The sequence below is a fragment of the Limanda limanda genome, chromosome 7 (genome assembly GCF_963576545.1).
Source record: "Limanda limanda chromosome 7, fLimLim1.1, whole genome shotgun sequence".
NCBI lineage: Eukaryota > Metazoa > Chordata > Actinopteri > Pleuronectiformes > Pleuronectidae > Limanda > Limanda limanda.
The window spans coordinates 8,305,655-8,325,427 of NC_083642.1; the positions used below are offsets into that span (position 1 = coordinate 8,305,655).

The window sequence follows — 19,773 nt, forward strand, 5'->3', positions numbered from 1 at the left end:
GCCGGCCCCGGCTGTTGGAAGAGCGTCTACAGATCCCGGAGCTGTCAGGAAGTGAGTGGAAACCGGAAGGTAATGAACTTATAGAAAACCAAAACCGATCAATAACTGCAGCTTTGTTTGATCCAGTTTAAGTGGACGAGTCAATAATCTTCTGTTAACAATGTTAATGCTTCTATGAGTTTATTAAGTTACTAAAACAGGTGGTTAGCAAACTAAAACTAGCTTAATGCTAAATGTTAGCATACTCATATAAGTCTTTAGCAAGTTAGCATTTGTGATTATAGCCTACAATGAGTTTTCTTGATTTGTGAATATTATTTATGAACACAACATCATAAGTGTTTGTTTAGACTCAACTGGACATCATGTTGAGCTTTGTTCATAAATATAATGTTAATAACACGGTGACTAGCTCAAAACTAGCTACATGGTAATGGTGGAAATAGAGAAATTGACGCCTTAGTTGTCTTATATGCTTTTCCCAAGCAAGTAAAATGCTTCATGTTTCACGTCCATCCAGAGAACTCAGGGTTTAGGACCATATGGAAACAAGGGGTTTGACACAGGGCCAGATGTTGGAAGCGGAGCTCGACCTGATGGAGTTCTCCGATGGTCAGGACTCACACCTCCAGCACATCACCAACATGGAGGCAGGGACTGGTCCTGATGGTGGTCTGATAAGCAGATGTTGGTCTGATGTGAGGGATCATCCTGCTGCAGGGATGGATACAGAGGTCTCAGGACCCCCGGTGACCTCTCCCCTCGCAACCACCCAACCTATCGACCTGTCAATTGCCCCCGAGGATCACAGTCTGGTGATACCAGGACACAAGACCCCGGCCTATTTTGCGGAGGTCCCGGGGTTTGTGTGGGCGGGACTGGGAGGTGAAAGGAGTCCGACTAAGGTGCCCGTCAACAGCCGTGCGTCCTCACAGGTCCCAGGTCAGAGGTTCTCTGCAAGAGTTTGCTTGGAGAAGAGGTTCAACACGATGTCTGCTGACCTCCAGAGACAGAGGGAAGTTCAGTCAGCAGCTGTCTCCCAGTAGGTTCCACCAGTATACTACATTCTACACGTGTCTATCTTTAACAGTTCCCTGTGTTTATATTGTATTTTTTAAACTTATTTATTACCCGTACAGATTGTGTATTTCACTTTTCTCCTTTTGCTTCTGGAACACTTATCTTATCCATCCATCTACCCACGTGTTTTCTACATGTGAATAAATTAGGTTTTTCTTGTAATCCCAACAAAGGGTGGGCCAAAAGCATCGGCGCAACACAGAAATAAGAAAATCTTTGTATGTACTAATACATAAAATATTGACAAATCTGTTTTTGTCTTTCAGTTTTGTAACGATTCTCCAGCTGCCTGGACATGCTCAGAAGACCTTCTGCCCACACATGCAGACGTGGATAAAGACCGAAGGAGCGAGTCTCTTAGGGGTTTCCAGCCCATCCAAAGCCGGGGGGGTATTTAACCCTGTCACTACCATGTGTGCTCAGGTGTGGTGGAAAAAAAACCTTAAGTTTAAGTTTCATTATAGTTTTATGACAGAATGTTTAATCATTTGTTTCTTTTTTTATATCTCAGGTGGTTGACCATTCTCGTCACACTGTTGATCCCAACAAGCACCAAGGTTTGATAATTATTATAATGACAATTTTTAAAAGTAGCACTTGTTTTGTTTGAATCTAAATGAGTCTTGTACGCTGTCATGTTTATTTTAAATAGATGCTGTGATGTCACCTGCTTTGACCAGGAAGTGGGGTTACAGGAGCAGACAGAGGGTCCGACCCAGTCTGTCACTGATCCAGAGGAGAGAGAGACACAACAGTATCGAGAGGGAACGCAGGTGAGCAGGTGGATCAAGTCATTTCTCTTAGAAAATGGAAGTTGGGGGTTAGCATTGCAAAAATAATGAACAAAAACAGACTAAACCAAACTTACCTCACAATGAAAAAAAGGAAAATACCATACAGGGATCTTACCGGCCACCCTATCACAAACAAGGGGAAATAGTTTACAACTAAAATGGTTTCTCACCCTTGCAGCTATGTGGACTGCAAGAAATATATTTACACTGTTTACAATGACACAACATTGGTCAGGTCCCACATTCACAGACTCAAATTGTCAAGAATCACAATAGCAAACTGAATACACAACACAGGACAGTGTGGTTGGGACATCCCCAGTCCACATTTTAAACTGGGTGAACCATCTCCGGTCCAGTCAGCACCAGCACCACCTACAACATGACACTTACTGGGAGAACAGAGCAGGGGAACAGCACCACCCTGAGGCCGGGATGGAGAATAACCAGAACACTCAAATACAAATTATAACTCAGGGTTATCAACATCAACCTTTTGTGAATCTCGAAAATTGTTTTTGTTCATGAGCTCTTGAGTCTTAGTTAGACAAAACAAGACATCATTTCCCCTCGGGCTCTGGGATTCTGTGTTGATCAGAGTCACCTGATGCTTCTTCACAGAACGAGTCAATGATTAACCCAGAAGATAAATGGCAGTGGAATAATTGTGGGTTGCAGCCATAAAAAGATAACATTATATCTCCTATAAGAGATATAAAATGGCACTTACTTATAGCACTCTGTAGTTTTGCTTTATTTCGAAGAAATTTTACTGTCTTGATTCTTGTTGTTCTTGGTTTGTACCCTCAGGGTTGAATGCACTTATTGTAAGTCGCTTTGGATAAAAGCGTCAGCTAAATGAAATGTAATAATAGTAATGTAAAAGAGCGACATGAGACCAAATGATCGAAGAACAAAGTCACAGGTTCTGTATATTAACTCTGAGAAACGTCTGTATGTCCCTCTGCAGAAAGATGATTCGTCTATACTGCGACAAGTTGAACATGCTGGTGCCATTCTGCCAGTCGGGCACGGATAGAGTCACCACCCTCCAGTGGACCACCGCCTTCCTGGTGTACATCAACAAGATGCATGGAGACACCTTCAAAAAGGTACATTTGTGTGGTTTGATCGTGGAGTTAAAACACTGATTGATGAAAAACATTTATGGCTTCATCGCCCCGCAGCCAAATCATTTGAGACTCAAAGCCGGCGACCGGAAGATGAGATCTTTATTAAATTTCCTCTTGTTGAATTATAGAGCTGCACTAGACTTTATATTGCTTTTGTTATTTAGAGAGTTTAAAATCAAATTCCTCTTAGTTTTTCAGTATAAAATCAAATAAATGTTATTATTTTACCAAGATGGATTATCTAATGTTGCGGTTATTTAGTCTGTGAAAAATACATTGCAGCAAATTAAAACAAGCCCTCGTGCTGTGTATCCACATTATGCTGTCAACACCACCAGTCACCTGTTCCTAGATATTAGCAATCTGCACATGTCTGATTGGTTTTCATAAAGATTTCTGCAGTTTTACTTGAGAAATGCATACAAATCTTTTGAAATGTTAAAATGTTAAAATTCCTGTGTCCTGCCCCTGATCCAGATCTACGCCAGAATGTAAAGGGTTATTTCCTGCCACCAGGTTTTGTGTTAATCCATCTGGTTGTTTTTATGTAAAGCTGCAAAATAAAAGACAAACGCAGATGAAGACATAACCTCCTTGGTTGAGTTAATAAAATACAAAAGTACAAGTTTGAGTTTGTCGTTAACTACAATAATCTCATATGTTCCTTGTTCACAGGAGTTTCAGAAATCATTCAATGACGCGAAAGAACTGTGTCTGAAGTCCAGCTCCTCTTCAGGCTCGGACTCTCTCAAGCAGGAGAGAGAGAAATAGATCTAGTGAGTCCGACTGTTTGAGAACATTCGCTGAGGTTGTCCAGCAAAGTCCTGTGTTTTGGTTCTCCCTAAACCTGTTGCTTTTCATAGAGTCACCAACAGGTGGCACTGCTCCCCTGGTAAAATAGAAAGTTCTTTGAAGAGCAACATTTACGCTCCTCAACTTATAGATTTAACTAACTGTATTTATATTGGCCTATTTATATACCTAATTTAAATTTTGCATTGTTTTTTAAATACTTTGGTTAAACTGTGTTCAGACAGAGTGTTCAGTTTTCCACGTGTCTTCAATCACATAATTAAATCTTGCGTATGAAGTGTCACTACCTGGTGATTAAATGGGGTTAAGTAATGTTCAGGGGGTAAAGTATTGTGAAGTGAAGACTTTTCATTTGATGTGTAGAAAAGAGTTTGTTCTTACTGAAAAGTGGCTTTATTTGTTCTTTCTTACAACATGTCGCTGTAGCATCTTACTGTACATACAACAGTCACCCACAAATAATAAATAGTATTTAAAGTCTTGTATATTTAATAGTTACAGCACTGGTAGTACAAAGTGGATGTTGTGTTTGAAAACATTTGATTCTCAAATCTGGAGAATCAGCTTCACATGTAATTTAGAAGAAGAAAAGCTGTAAAAAACAGTATACATTTTTTTGTTGTTGTTGCATCAATCTACACAATGTCTGGGCACCTGGGTAGTTGTTTCTTTTATTCCATGTACAGTACAAACACAGCTTCTCGCCTCCAGCACCTATTTCCATATATTACACGTTAAGCTCGTATGTTGAGGTAACACCTGTCGTTTCCACTCATGGGCTGTGATGCATGCACATTCACTGTAGAGACACTCCCTCGTTGTTTTAAAAAAGTAATGGGGGGGCATTGAAATAACATGTACAAAGTTTTTATACAAAAAAGGACTCTTCGTTTTCATTTTTTGAAATTTTGTAGGTCATCAAGTCGGATGTGACAGTATTTGGAGCAATGCACTTGTTCTTTTGCACTCGTGTCTCTGTCCACTTTATTTCAGGATGTCATCTCCATGTTTTTGTCTCTCAGTTGCTCTTTTCTTGGTGTTTCTCCTCGGATGTTCCTCTGCTCCTCTCAAAATAGCACATCTGTTGACGTTACTCTTCCCATCTTGTAATACATTTGTTTCAATAAAGGAGGAGGACAGTTTCTTTTTGTTGTGATCACTCTTCTTTCATTTCTTCCTTTCCCTCACTTCTCACCCTCCCTGCGTGGGGTGGTTGGCCACAGGGAGCAGGAAGTCTTGTTTAATGGTTTTTGGGGTTGGAGGATTTCCCAGCGGCTGCTGCTCCCTGGCAGGCCGTTGTATCACAGATACCAGGAGGTCCCTGGTGCCCAGTCCTACCTACCCTGCCTGACTCTCCAGGCTCACCTGGATCTCCTACAGATCCATCGCGACCATCTTTGACGATTCCAGGAACTCCAGGAAGACCTGCGAAAAAGATTTGAGTTGGTTTTAGTTGCGTGGATCAAACGATTTGGCTTCAAGTATTTAAAACCTGTTGTAGGACAATCAGAAAATCTCAGAGAGTCCAATTTTCTCACAGATAATTACATACTGATAGCTCCTTTCCATTTTTACCAGTAAACCCTACAAGTGGAAGCAGCTGTCATCAGCCCTTCTTGTTTGATACGGCCTCCATGAGTAAGGTCTATAATATAGACCTTATATAGACTCTATATGAACAGACCAGTAACCCACAGTGTTGTAGCTCCCATCAGAGGCTCATACCTTGGTATCCTTGGTCTCCAGTTGGCCCATCAATGGCTTTACCAACGGGTCCCTTGTCACCTTGTTCACCAACATCACCTGTTGTAAAACATTTCAAAGTGAATTTACCCTCATACTGTCATTAAGTTCATTTAATAATAATATCTAAAGTTTAAAAGATCGAGTTACACAACACTACCCTGAGATTGATGTCACCATATTACCTGCCTGTATATAAAATATTTAAACTAGAAACGTGCTCCTAATGCATTGCCATGGAATAATCAGTATTATAAATCTAATGGTTTAATGTATGATAATATGTCACTGTCATTTTAATGAGTAGAACATGTCACGATAAAACTAAAAAGAAATGATTTATTTGTTTTGCTCCAATATTGATTGAGAGTTTATTTTTCCTACCTCTGGTCCCAGGGTCTCCCAGCTCTCCTGGCAGACCTCGGTACCCTGGTGGTCCACGAGTGCCTGGATGCCCAGTAGACCCAGATACTCCTGGGGTTCCTGAAGGCCCAGCAGGGCCCGGGCGGCCCACCATGCCAGGGGCCAGGGGTCTTCGCAGGTTAGCGGCCAGCTGGGCTATCTGATCTGTGAGAGAGAAAAAAAACACCAGGAGATGAATTTCCAGCTTTTATTCGGCGCAAGAATGAATTATGGACAAATGCTAATTAAGATTTCTCACCATCAATCATGGAGCCACACAGCTCTCTGATCTGCTGCTCGCTCGCCAGTTTACCCTGGAAAGACATTTTTCAAATGCAACCTCATTCGTGCAGTTTATTATAAGACATTAACATTTAATATGCTTCCGTCGGTCAGGAGATTTATACCAAGAGGAGAAAATAAAATACTCACAGGTACACCTGTCTTTCCTGAGATCCCGGGCAGACCCTGTTCTCCCTGGAAACCCATGATCCCTTGTTTTCCTGGAGGCCCTCTGGAACCGAGCTCTCCCTGAGGACCCGTCACGCCCTTCGGTCCCAGCTCACCACGTTTTCCAGACTATTATTGATGACAATTACCCTTTAAATGACTCATTATACTTCACAAAACTGAAACAAAAATCACTCTCAGACTGGAGCTTAAAAAAACACCCACAATCCTCCGCTTTAATCACTGAACACAAACTAACGAGCAAACTGAAGCGGCTCTGTTGAGACAAAGCGGGGGCGGATTCACACGGCGGCTCGGTGCTTGATAATTACTCCAAAGAGAAGCAGCAAACAGTAAATGAGACTGTGAGCAGGAGGCTCGTCAGCAGCTCCAGTTACATAAAGTCAGCTGCAGCTTAATGTGACTCGGCTCCTCTCCCTCACGGCGACAGCAGCAAACAGGACAATAAAACTAAAGCAGCAATACCTATCTCTAATTAATCCTATTAAAGCTGGAATGTGAGGCTGCATCACATGCAACGAGTCTGACAAGTGGGCGACAGCTCCGAGCACGGCTCCTGTTTTTAATGTTCAGTGAGGGAGCGGGGGGGGGGCAAACTGCTGCTAATTACACCCACACACAACATCTTCATGTGCTTTGTGCTGAAAGACACAAATCGACTGCAGTGACTCACAAGCAGGGGTCTCAGATCTGCAGGGAGTGTTTCTGCAGCTGCTCGGTGCATGTGGGAGATCGTGGGAATCAAATTGTTTGAAAATTTGAAATTGGGCCTAAAACTTGGAGAGATTTCAAAATGAGAATGTATGAACTGCTGCTGACATCAGTTTTAACACCTGAACACTGTTTTAGGAGTGTTTGTGTGAAAAGTAGTTATCAAGCAAGAAGACATAGTGAAAGTTTGCTAAAAATGCTGGATTAAAACTTCAAATAGTTAAAAAGAATTGATCATTTGTTCAAATAGATTCTAAAAGTGAGAAATAGTAACAATAATGAACTTATTGTTATATACAAACAGTTGGAATTCTTAATTTAAAGTAATATGAAAATGATTTATATATGTAAGCTGAAGTAGCGTATAACAGTTTTAAATTGTTGGTTACTTGTTTAGGTAATGGATAAAAAGTTGAAATAATTAGCTTTAAATTCATAATAAATGGTGAAACAACTCTAATAGAAAAATAGGATAAATGATAGAGAGAAATGTCAGAGTGAGTAAAGGGTTCTGTTGAATTCATCGGCTGTGTAACACTGTCGCTCACCTCTCCTTTTTGTCCCACTGGTCCAAAGGGACCCTGAAAAAAGATTGAATTTTAGTTTAATATACATGAAAACACACTGTTATACAACAAGTAATAAATTAATATTTCAAACGTGATGGTTATGGCTTCATAGAGCTCACAGATAAACAGTGAATGATTTAAAATGGATGTAGACAACAGATATAATGAAATAATACAACGAATAAAATAGATAATAAATAAAAGATCCCACATCTTTAAGTTAAAAAGCTTTCAGCTGATCCTCAGTGGATCGTGTCAGTGGTTCAGAGCATTAAAATTAAATCTGCACCACTCATGGATTTCATGCTGCTTTTCAGAATCACTGATGAACTGCAGGGCCACAAATTCCAGTGCAGGACCATGAAGTGAAATAACAAAGCAACCAGTGTAAAGGCTTTCAAACTGGTGTTGTCTATCACCTGGTCCTACAGTCAGCTGTCAGGCAGCAGAGCCCTAAATCAGTTTTACATCTATTTACTGATATGAAATCAAATATGAAAGACAAAACTTACAGGTTCTCCGTTCTCTCCTGGTAAACCGTCACTTCCTCCGATGCCCTAAAGAGACAACATCTGGATTATCTGATTGAATCTCATCCAACTCTCATTTTTATTCTTTTTAATAACTGAGAATATTCTGTAATGTGTTCAGCTGACAACACTCAGCATCAACAAACATCAAACTCATGTATAATCGTTTCCCTTACATACAACAGGTGAGTGCAGACTAGTACAAGTCATTCAGGAGAGGTCAGACCTCAGTTGAACTTTGACTGAGATATTTACCATGTCTCCTTTGGCTCCTGAAGCTCCGGTCGGACCCTGCAGGGGTTTGAGGAAGGAGAGAGAGAGGGAGAGAAAGAGAGTAAATGAGCGGCATGGAGAGATATTTGCGGAAGGCCGACTGCGGGAGAGGAAAGGGGGGCGGGGGGGATGGAGGAAAGTGAGGTGGGCTGTTTGGGGGGGAACTGGGATCGGTATAAAGACTGGCTTTGTTCTGTCTACACGTTCTGAACAGGAGGCCGCTTTGTGTCGACCACCGCTCGGTTTCTACCTCCGAGCAAGGAGGTCCAACCTGGTCACAGACACACGGGACCCTCGTGTGGGGACAGACACACGGGACCCCCGTGTGGGGACAGACACACAGGACCCTCGTGTGGGGACAGACACATGTCTCTGCTCTGTCTGTGCAGAGACGTTTCATTTGACCGGTTTTATTGTTGTTATTTTTTTGCATTCTGGACTTGAGACGCAAGAATTAGTCCATCAAACAAAAACTAATTTGCAATTATTCTGATTATTGATTCATCAAGTTTATCGTGTCTACAGAATGGTCCCATCTTCTGAAGATTTTAATATTTTTAATTTATTTAATTTCTGTGATAGTAAACTGGAAATATTTGGTTTTTAAACAAGTTTCTCCTTTTGAATGGCTTCTTTTGCCATTTGCTGATACTTTACAGACCAAATGATTAATCTAAGGGAATATTTTTCATATTTACAAGATGATTAAATAGCCACAGCCCTGTGTTGTCTCCTGGATGATGGGTGGCATTAAACCCCAGCCCACGTTTCATATCGTCACTGACGTCAAACTCACCCTTTCACCGAACTCTCCACGGATTCCTGTCGGGCCTGGGAGACCTGAATCCCCCAATCCTCCTGCCACCCCCTGCAGCGCACAACACACACACAGTCAGTACGGTAATGCAAAATAACAACATTTAAAAACAGTGATGACGATAAGTGATTTCAGGCAACTGACCTGAAAGCCTTTGCCTCCCTGAGGTCCAGTGTTGCCCACTGGTCCAATTCCTCCCTGTTGGAAACAATAATATCATCACACTACAAAACACATGATACAGAAAACAATTGTTTAAAGACGTGAAGATGTTTGTTCATTCCTGTGATGTTTTATCCTTTTTCTTTTGCTCGTCACTGGATCTGATGTGAAAAACAAAGACCTTTCTGTTTATGAGAATCTGCTTTCATCACTGGACCTGCATTTCATCTAACTCCACCTCAGCGAGACCCTGAATCAGCAGCGACGCTCTTCGTGCCTTTGCAGACGAATATCATTAACTCCGAAGGGCAGAAGTTTATTATATCTCATATTTATGCGAGAAGCCTCTAAGCATTCTACACGGTTGCTTTATACTCATTATTTTTCTTTTTCTGGCATGCATTCAATTGTCCGCACTGATTATAAGAACCGCAAACTCAATCTAAATTCTGCAAATGTAGCTCTGTGTAGCAGAAATTCTCATAATTTGGCTCGTACATGGGGCCAAGATTATGTTAAAATATCGTGTAACATATGCTTTTGAAGCTTTGAAAGTAATGAATGCAGTGCAGCAATTTGATAACACACAATATCCACACAGTGTAGAACTCACAGTCACTCCTCTGGGTCCTGCTATCCCTCTCTCTCCTGGGACACCAATGTCACCCTGAAGGCAGCAAAGGAAAGATTTTGGAGACACGTCAGAAACATTTAGAGACAAGACACAAACACTGTCAAAGTTTCATGTGGGTGAAATGTCAGAGAGCCTTTGACCCAGTAGTATCCCCTCCCCCCCAAAGAAGCCCATCAGATACATACAGGAATACCTGGCTCTCCAGAGGGCCCTGTCTCCCCAGTCGTCCCCACATCACCCTGTTAGAAAAAGACAAAAGATCAGTTTTCTGTTTCTCACTCGTCCAGGTCATCGTTGGATTGAAGGCTAACGAAGATGGTTGAGGATACTTGTAGATGTTTTATGCAAGAAGCTTCTTGGACACAGGATTTTTTAGTTATATTTTTCCTTCGTGGTTTTGATTTGATTTCAAGTTTAACATCTGTTGGTGTCCAAATACTCACAACTTCTCCTGTAGATCCCTTTGTACCAGCCTTTCCTTGTAGACCCTAAAACAGAAAGTACACAACTATGAGCTTCTCATCCGTTTTTTTGTCAGAACTTATCACAGTATTTTCAGTTCTAAGTCTACATCACAATACTTACAGGAAGGCCGTTTGGTCCTTTCTCTCCGACGATTCCGTGGCGTCCGGCATCACCCTGTCGACACAAACATCACTGTGAATGCTGCGTCAGCTCTGGACTCGCATCTAAACACAAAACAGGAAGAGAAAAGTGCATCTTACCTTCTCGCCATCTAATCCCGGCGTACCATCTTTGCCATCTCTGCCAGGAATACCCTGAAGAAGACATGGAATATGATCCCTGTGGTTCTGAGCGCTGACGTATTTTTGAAAAAGTATAATTTGTCAGGTAATGCACTTACAGGATCCCCTTTGGGTCCTGATCCCCCTGGGCCTCCTTTGGGACCAATTTTACCCTGTTGAAAGACACATTAAGATGTAATTTATACACCTTTTATGTACACGTTAAAAAACGAATAGTCAGGATTCAAAGTCTTTACTTACAATTTCTCCTTTGGGTCCCCTGAATCCCTGTGGTCCCTTTTCTCCAGCATCACCCTGGAGACATCAGATGAAACACACACAGCTATTCATTGATGGGAGCAGCTGTCGACTCCTGCTGTAAACTACTATCAAACGCCGTTTTTATTCCACTGCATCATAAGTTACAACAAGGAGACACTCACTGTCTTTCCGATGATGCCGGCGATGCCAGATTTGCCTCTGAAACCAGGAAAACCCTGGAGACGAACAGAGGACGAGGTCAGAGGAGGCAAACTGGTGTGTGAATATTGAGAGTGATATGAAAGGTGGAGAGGAGAAGAGAAGTTATGTTCTAAACGCTTCTTACTCTGTCTCCTACAGCTCCCATTGGTCCCTGTAAACCTCTCAAACCACGTGGGCCCTGAAACACAACATGAGGTCATCGTGAGCTTCAGACACACAACACTCACAATATTTCTCAAATTCCTCAAATGTTGCTAAACCATGTAAATATATTAATCTGAGGAGCAAGCAGATAGAGCTCGGCCAATAAAGTCAAAATTAGGGCTGGGCAAGTTAAGTGATGAGTTAACTCGATTGGTTATCCGCCAATTATTTTCTTTTTTCCTGTTCTGCAGCAGTCAGCAACAGACTTTCACAAAATAAAAGCCTGACTTTCACAATAAAACAATAAATAATCAAACCTGAGTTAATGCGAGATAAAATAATTTATCGAGTTAACTCATCACTTGAGTTAACTCGATTGAAACGAGTTAACTTGCCCAGCCCTAATCAAAATAAAAAATATTCTTATCAGTCGATTTCGAAAATCATCACAATAAATGTCATATTATTATTTCTTTCTAAGTTTAAAGACTTGTTTGAAAGTTTGGGTTTTTAATTATTATTTACGAGCATATTTATAATATCGCAATAATTGTTGTTGACAGAAGATTACGATGGGATGATAAGACATTTCCCTGAATAGTTTTGATGTCACTCACCTGCAGACCCACAGTGCCAGGAATACCCGGTGGACCAGGTGGACCAGAGTCGCCCTGGAGACAGAACAGGAAACTTAGTGTTGCATCAAAACAACAAATCGCAGAAACACAAGCAGCCAAATTAGAATATAACTGTTAATGTCCTCCTCATGTGACTGGATCAGCCACAGGGAAAGAGGCCTTGATATTTGTCCCCTCACAAACTCACCTTCTCTCCATCTTTTCCAACCTCTCCTTTGATTCCTTTATGTCCTGTGTGACCCTACGTGAGCAATAATACACAGAGGTTAGTCCAGGCATGAGGAAACATATTGTGTGAGTGCAGGATGACTTATGTTGTATATATTTCCAAGGACATATTAAGCGGCATATGATTAAACACAAATAGAAAAGGAGGAACCACTGACAGGAGGTTTATTTATTTACCTTGAATCCCGGCATCCCAGGAGGCCCAGAGGGACCAGAGGGGCAGATTGCAGGACACTGCAGAGGAAAGAGACAAAACACTGAGGACTGTCTGCAGAGGACACAGCTTCAGGTCACCGTCACTAACGCTGCTCTGACAGGGCGCATGATTTACATCTTACCAGAAGGTCACCGCTGAGGTCATGAAGAGTACCAGGAAGACCCTGAGAAAGGGAGAGGACACAAGGAATCAGAGCGTTCCCTTCATACTGCAGATCCACTGGGTGGCATCGGTGAAAACATGGGACCATATTGTACCAGCAGCTTTCCTCAAGTCTATAATGATGACTGCACTTACTGGGGGTCCATCAGAGCCAGCAGGTCCGGGAAGTCCTGAAAGACCCTCAGCTCCCTGAGAGAGAAGACAGGAAAGATTAATCTGAAGTAACTGAGGAGATTTCTCATCATCACTACTAGGAGATGTCGACAATCAGGTGTTTCATTGACGCCTGATCTGGATCCACACCAACATTTGATGGGTTATTTCCTGACGAACATCCTTCCACCAATTTTTGCTAGTTTTGGCATAATCCAACCAAACAACCAAACAGAAAGAGGTGAAAACATAACTGCCTTGGTGGAGGAAACAATGAGAAGCACAAGATCAAGTGTTTTTGGAGCAATAGTCTGAGCCTCTGTTGATACGATTCTGATCATTTCATATGGCACTTTACAAAGATAGATAGATAGATAGATAGATAGATAGATGGATAGATGGATAGATGGATAGATGGATAGATGGATAGATGGATAGATGGATAGATGGATAGATGGATAGATAGATAGATAGATAGATAGATAGATAGATAGATAGATAGATAGATAGATAGATAGATAGATAGATAGATAGATAGATAGATAGATAGATAGATAGATAGATAGATAGATAGATAGATAGATAGATAGATAGATAGATAGATAGATAGAAAGATAGATAGATAGATAGATAGATAGATAGATAGATAGATAGATAGATAGATAGATAGATAGATAGATAGATAGATAGATAGATAGATAGATAGATAGATAGATGAATAGATAGATAGATGAATAGATAGATAGATGAATAGTCTTATCGAGGGGATCAGTTACTCACGGCTGAACCCTGGGGTCCGACTCCGCCCGGCAACCCGTTGGTTCCAGGTAATCCCTGCAAACAGAAGACACTGAGTATACGTGCAAATCATCCAAATACATGAATTTCTTCAACTTTCTGCACTTGAGCATGACATGAAACGTCAGAGTCGTGTACTCACTGCAGCTCCTGTTCTCCCTCTGCCCTACGGAAACACAGGAGGACAAATTAAGTCACAAACACAGAGAGGCGATTGGATTTTCTCACAGCATCAGGACCAAGCACGTGAGGAGAAAGTGCATCAAATCTGCTTTGGAAGTTCGTCGCTGGTTGTTGCCGTGAGGTGAATATGAACCGTCTCAGTCCGTTTGGATCAAAGTGAGCAATGATGTGAGCGATGATGTGTGACGGTGCTTCATCATCTTAATGTCGACGCCTCATTTGATTTGAGCAGAACTCGACTCTCTGAAGTTACTTCCAGTGTGAAATAGGGAAAAAATGCAGATGGTGCATGAGCAGTTTTTTTCTCTTTTGATGACTGATACTGTTTGATAGATGGAGCGAGATGGATTCCTTCAGGAAGTCACTGCTGTGTAATCGTGTGATGTGGTGTTGCTTGGTATGGGGGGGTACTTACAGGAGGTCCAGCTGGCCCCGAAGGTCCAGAGTCACCCTGAGGAGAGGAAAGTGAAACATCACAATCAACCTTTCATACAACTTCAAACAAAATATATTACATTTTCATTAAAATCACTGGCTCTGTTACATTTTTTAAATTTATTTTGCAGAGTAAATAAATCCAGTGTAGGCTACATACCAACAGCGTGACTGCTAATAGGGTCACCTGTAATAAGCTTTATCATGTACGAATTTGTCTTTTTGTTAGTGTCGCTATATTGTTTATTATTCACTATACAATCACTTCAAATTTGTTAAAAGTTGTCATTATAATGGAAACTGTGTTGAAAATACACTGTATCATTGACCAGTGCTCTTTGCCCTGATTAATGATGCAGACCCTTTTATAATTAATGATTAATAAATGACTAATAAAGGCAGAAATGTCACAAACAGTCTTAACAGACAGAAGGACATTTAAGTGCAGTAACGTAAAAATGTTAAAAATAATAATTATTGTTACTTAAATTCAGTCTCTTTTCTTAACATGAACCCTTATGGTTGCTTTTAGTGAAATGAAAGAAGACTCCTACAAATCATTCTACACATGAACGATCAACCTGTGGTTTCCTTTTCCTCTTTCCTTTCTAACCCTCCTGCGAACATCTCTCCTCCTCCTCCTCCTCCTCCTCCAGCTGTTTGTTCACCCCTCACAGCTGTATTTGCATTTTGGTGAGAGTGCAAAGACCCCAAATAATCAGGCCTGACACAGAGACGTTTATTTACCACATTCCCCAGAGCGCAAACGAGACAACAAATCATTACCACACAGAAAATGACCTGTGAATACAACAACTAAAAACCCTACACTTAAAAAATGAATGAATATCTGGTTTGCTGCTGAACATTGAGCTGACTCCTTAAATCAAACTCCAGCAGCCGGATCCTGTTTGTGTCTCCAGCACCGCGAGCCCCAGTGATCCAGCTACAACTGGAGTAATCTGAGTAATTAGAGACACTGGTTGACGCAGGCTCCCTCATTAGATTTGCTAATTAGCTGAACTGCTGGCTGCGTTTATCTGTCTTGACAGTGACTTTGCAGCTTTACAGCAGAGGTCCCTCGGTAGTTATTCTTTCGTGCCTTATGTATATCCTGGGAAATAAACCTCTCCCTGTTTAATTATGAGATATTGCATTAGGGTTGATGTCACACACACATGCTGTAATTCCACATTCCACCATATCGCTCGGAGGATAACACCTGTATCCCTCGGCATTAGGGCAACAGATCATCATCATCCTGCAGTCGCGTCGCAGGTTGGTGGGAAGCCGGCTGCATTCCGGGCCGGATTAAGGAAGCAGTAGAAATAAATCCCATTCTGATCCCTCATTAAAAATATTCCCACCAAGACGCTGAGCCGGCTTAACAAATCCAGGCTGACAGAGGAAAACACGGAAACACAGGCCCTGTCCCTGTTGGATTCGCTTACAGATCTTTGTAAACAGCTTCCACTCAGAACGCAGGAGTTTGTGTAAGCGTTTGTGTGTTTGACCTCTGGTGAGCGAGGGTCAGTCTGAAGCCCACGGGTCACAGAACTAAACTGTCTGCATGTGTAAGTGGATCCTCAGCATCCCAGAAAGATCACGAGACTTAAGAGAGACACTTACTGCTTCCCCCGGGGGCCCATCCTTCCCAGCAGGACCATCAGGACCCGTCAAACCCTGGAAAGAGAGAGAGAGAACATTATACAACAACAGGATGATTAACTCTGCGCTCTGCTGCTTTGACACAATCAATAATCAATAGTCCCAGTTCCAGAGACGTCACTTGGTTATGGCAGAGATGATGTGTGTGTGTGTGTGTGTGTGTGTGTGTGTGTGTGTGTGTGTGTGTTTATTGTGAACACTTACATCAACTCCTGGAAGTCCTGGCAGGCCTGGTTTCCCCAGAGAGCCCGGTATTCCTGCTTTCCCTTTAGGACCCTACATAAAGACATTAATGAAGCTGTGCATAAGAAATGTATTTATTTATTTATTCATTAGTTCAAACCTATGAAATTATTTAACCAGGAGGTTTTTCTAAACCCGGCATCAAATGTCTAAAGAAAGACGATGTCATTCGTTGTGCAAATTGAGACAAATTTGTAATTTTGGAAAGGATGGTTCGATTTTTCAGTTTCTGGCATAAATTGGAGCAGACTGGACGAGCAGCTGGTCTTGCATTGTCTTCTCATCCTAAATTTACATTTTATTTTGGCATTCACTTTCAGCATAGTTACATAAAAAGACCACTTTCCTTTGTGCTAGAGATTAAAGAGATGCACTTTGACACACGCAGCTTTGTCTCATAAAATGATTTGTAAATAAAACTGGCTGGACGAGTTGGAATACTCACAGCTTTCCCTGGCAGTCCAGCGGGTCCGTCTTTCCCCTGTTGATTATAAAGGACAAATGAGCATCACAGCTACAGAGAGACACCTGTTGCTCCTTTTCAAAGTTCATTTTGTTCAGCGTCTTAAACGCTGCAGTTTAATGTTGGATCATACAAATGAAGCCTTTTATATTCCACTGACACGCAGATTCAAAGACATCCAGTGTTTGCTCGTGTTCAAAAATTCATCAGTAACTGGTATATTACAGTGAGTCCCTGGTCTGAATCAGTGAAAAGGATTCAATGTTTAGCTTCTGCAGCGACCGGGGGAAGAACAAACTGAGCCGATGCCCACTGGTCACATGATGGAAGCCTCAGTTTGGTTAGAACTGGGGGGGTAGTGTTGGGCTGGGGGGGGCGGATGAAGGTGGAGGGAGGAGGTGTGAGGTGAAACTCTAGATGGTCTCACAGAGTTGGGGAATGTATGAATGAGCCCTCTGTGTGCCCGCACTTTCCTGGAGTCACAGAAATATCAACTACTAAAAAAAAACCTGAAAGATTTTTTGACATAAAACATTTTTGTTCATGTCGCAGATTAAATCAAATAAAAATAATCCACAGAGTTTTAGTCTTTTTCTTTTAGTCTAGAGTTTTGTCTTCATGTTACCTTCGTTTTTCTTGATAATTTGACTTTCCCAACTATCCAATTTCCTCCCAAAACTTGTTGCTACCATAACATCATATCCTAGTTAGTGAAGAATCTTGGGGCTTGGATTTCAGTAGATTTCTGTTGAATTGTTCACATTCACTGAAAAGGTTTAATCATGGAAATCAACACATACCAAGTTGAATTAGTTAATGAAACAAACTAAAGAAGAAACAAAGGCCATTCATAGCATTAATATGATCTCAGCTTTTCAGGGCATATTGGAATAAGGTACAATTAACCAGATATTTGTCCAATACTCTTCTATTAGTAGATGTTGTACATACACACCTAAACCCTGCCCACCTGAAGTCCATGCTTATCATTTAATACTTGTAGGTGGAGCTGTGGGAGGAGTCATCGAGATAAAAGATCTAGAAACATTCCAGCCACGTTTCAGCAGAAAGAAAACCCTTTTCTACCAAAGCTGCACCTGAATGGGACTTTAAAATGAAATCTGAATACGATTTTGAAGTGCAACGTGTGAAGGATGCAAAGCCACTGAGCTGTGAACTATCCCTGTGGTGTGTGTGTGTGTGTGGCTCAAGTCTAAAAAATGTTATTCTCATCATAATTTTTATACATAGGAGGAAAATATTTATCAGTTTATAACTCATACGGAGAAAATAAGCAGGTGACACTTTCCTCACCCACTGCAGTTGGTTGAGTATTAAATCTTAAATAGGAAATATGTATTAGGTGTATGATCTTTAAGTAAGATCCGGGTCAACTCACATCAGTGCCATCCTTTCCTGGTGGTCCAAAGGGTCCTGATGGCCCTGGAGATCCTCTGGGGCCCGGCCTCTGCAAAACAAAATTCAAATTCAGATTCAGAAACTTGCATTTCTTCATGTGTCATATGTGACTGTCATGTATCCAAAGTTTCTTTGATGCAGTCACCTCAAGAAGAGAAGTACAGATTGGAGATCAACTGGATAAATCAATGTAAGTGCTCGGAAATGTTTGATGACAATATGGTGAAAACATCAATCAAAATGATATAAAATAGTTCATCAGGACAATAAAACGAAATTTAATAATTTAGGCAAATTCTAAACATGTAAATATACATACATTATTCAGTACAACTGCAACACTATCAAAGGTATGGGCAAACAAGTGCGTGCGTAAAGACGCTTTACACCCGAATTTACGCTCAAGTAGAAGTCTGAGCCAGATTTATACAAAAAACACAAATATACCAGATTCGTGTCAGCAAAATAAACGTTTCATGTTTTTCTAAACGAGCTCCTGCGTTCAGCTCAGTGAGGAAGGCTGAAGGAACAGAGGTGGCATTGTGCGCCGTGGCACGGATCCTGCGCATTCCACAGGTTCAGGGACAACATAACCCCGACTTCACCAAGTGGTGCGAGAGGACCGAGCACCCGGAGACACTTAGTCTGATGCTACACGACTGAAGGAGAAAAACAACCTTCCACGTTCACTCAAAGGAACAGAAACTGCACTGAGACACTGTTTGACTGCATTGAAACATCCAGAGAGCATCCGTGTGACGCGCAGGCAGCTCGGGCCTGGAGCAGCTGCAGAGAGAGAGAGCGACTCTCATCAGCAGCACCAGGATACACTTCATCCATCAACCAGTGGATGTGCTGGTCCCAGTAACTCCTCACAATAAGTCATGGTTATAAACTTTAGCTGCAGACATCCCCACAGAGAGCAGCTGCAGGCGAATGGGTGCAGAGACGGACTCTTACCTGGGCTGAGGATGAAGTCAGAAGCTGGCACAGCAGGAGCACCCACAGAGCAGAGAACACCGCCATGTCTCCTCCACTCGGCCTCACAAACTTCTATGTGAGAAAAGGTCAAATCCCCGTGTTCCTGGTACTCTCTCGCTCCCCCCCAACGTCCGCGACGGAGCCTTACTTCACCACACGGCGCGCAGCTCCTGAATGGCTTTTCCTTGGCTCCCAGATAAACCCGAGTCTCCAGCCGAAGGGGCTGAACTCAGTCACAGTGCACAGGGGTGAAGGGGGGTGAGGAGGAGTGGGACTGGGGAGGGAGGCATGGGGGGAGCAGAGAGGAGCCAGGGAAGAAGAAGTGGGCTGAGCTAAAGGTGGTAAAAATATCCAGAGGTTGGTGATTTGACCAAGTGTTAGATGAAGCCTTCATGTGTATGATGAAGAACTCTAGAGGCTCCTTGGTGTCACCGTGAAGCAAAAGCACAATAAAGAACCCCTTCTCATTTAATACATTTGGTTTCTCGAAGGAGGCAGATTTAAAGTTTTAATGCCTCTAGTATCCTGATGTAAAGTCCCAGAATCCTACATTTCCCATGATGCAACTCAGAAGCAAATTGTAATCACGTCCCTCTGGTTATAATATAATCCAAACTTTATACATAACCCTAGTGACATCGTTATTTTACATAATATACAATAGCAGGTACCACTTTTCT

General features: G+C 41.8%; 2 protein-coding genes across 2 annotated transcripts; one reads left to right on the top strand and one right to left on the bottom strand.

Annotated features, from left to right (window-relative positions):
• The first annotated feature begins 572 nt into the window (after positions 1-572).
• LOC133004681 (uncharacterized) lies at positions 573-3,778 on the top strand. The gene is made up of 6 exons (XM_061074155.1): positions 573-1,042; positions 1,347-1,503; positions 1,592-1,637; positions 1,733-1,853; positions 2,845-2,986; positions 3,683-3,778. Exons 1-6 carry the CDS (start codon positions 573-575, stop codon positions 3,776-3,778), a joined length of 1,032 nt encoding a protein of 343 aa, XP_060930138.1.
• A 1,282-nt stretch (positions 3,779-5,060) lies between these two features.
• On the bottom strand, positions 5,061-19,138 carry col9a3 (collagen, type IX, alpha 3). Its single transcript, XM_061074449.1, has 32 exons — positions 19,073-19,138; positions 18,093-18,161; positions 16,676-16,711; positions 16,192-16,263; positions 15,949-16,002; positions 14,300-14,335; positions 13,844-13,867; positions 13,684-13,737; positions 12,886-12,939; positions 12,710-12,751; positions 12,549-12,605; positions 12,331-12,384; positions 12,123-12,176; positions 11,486-11,539; positions 11,322-11,375; positions 11,140-11,193; positions 10,998-11,051; positions 10,858-10,911; positions 10,718-10,771; positions 10,576-10,620; positions 10,318-10,371; positions 10,112-10,165; positions 9,481-9,534; positions 9,316-9,387; positions 8,502-8,537; positions 8,229-8,273; positions 7,696-7,728; positions 6,398-6,544; positions 6,225-6,279; positions 5,948-6,130; positions 5,546-5,623; positions 5,061-5,245 (listed from the first exon to the last, which is right to left on the bottom strand). The coding sequence occupies exons 1-32, from the start codon at positions 19,136-19,138 to the stop codon at positions 5,061-5,063; spliced, it is 2,037 nt and encodes a 678-aa protein (XP_060930432.1).
• Between the last annotated feature and the right edge of the window lie 635 nt (positions 19,139-19,773).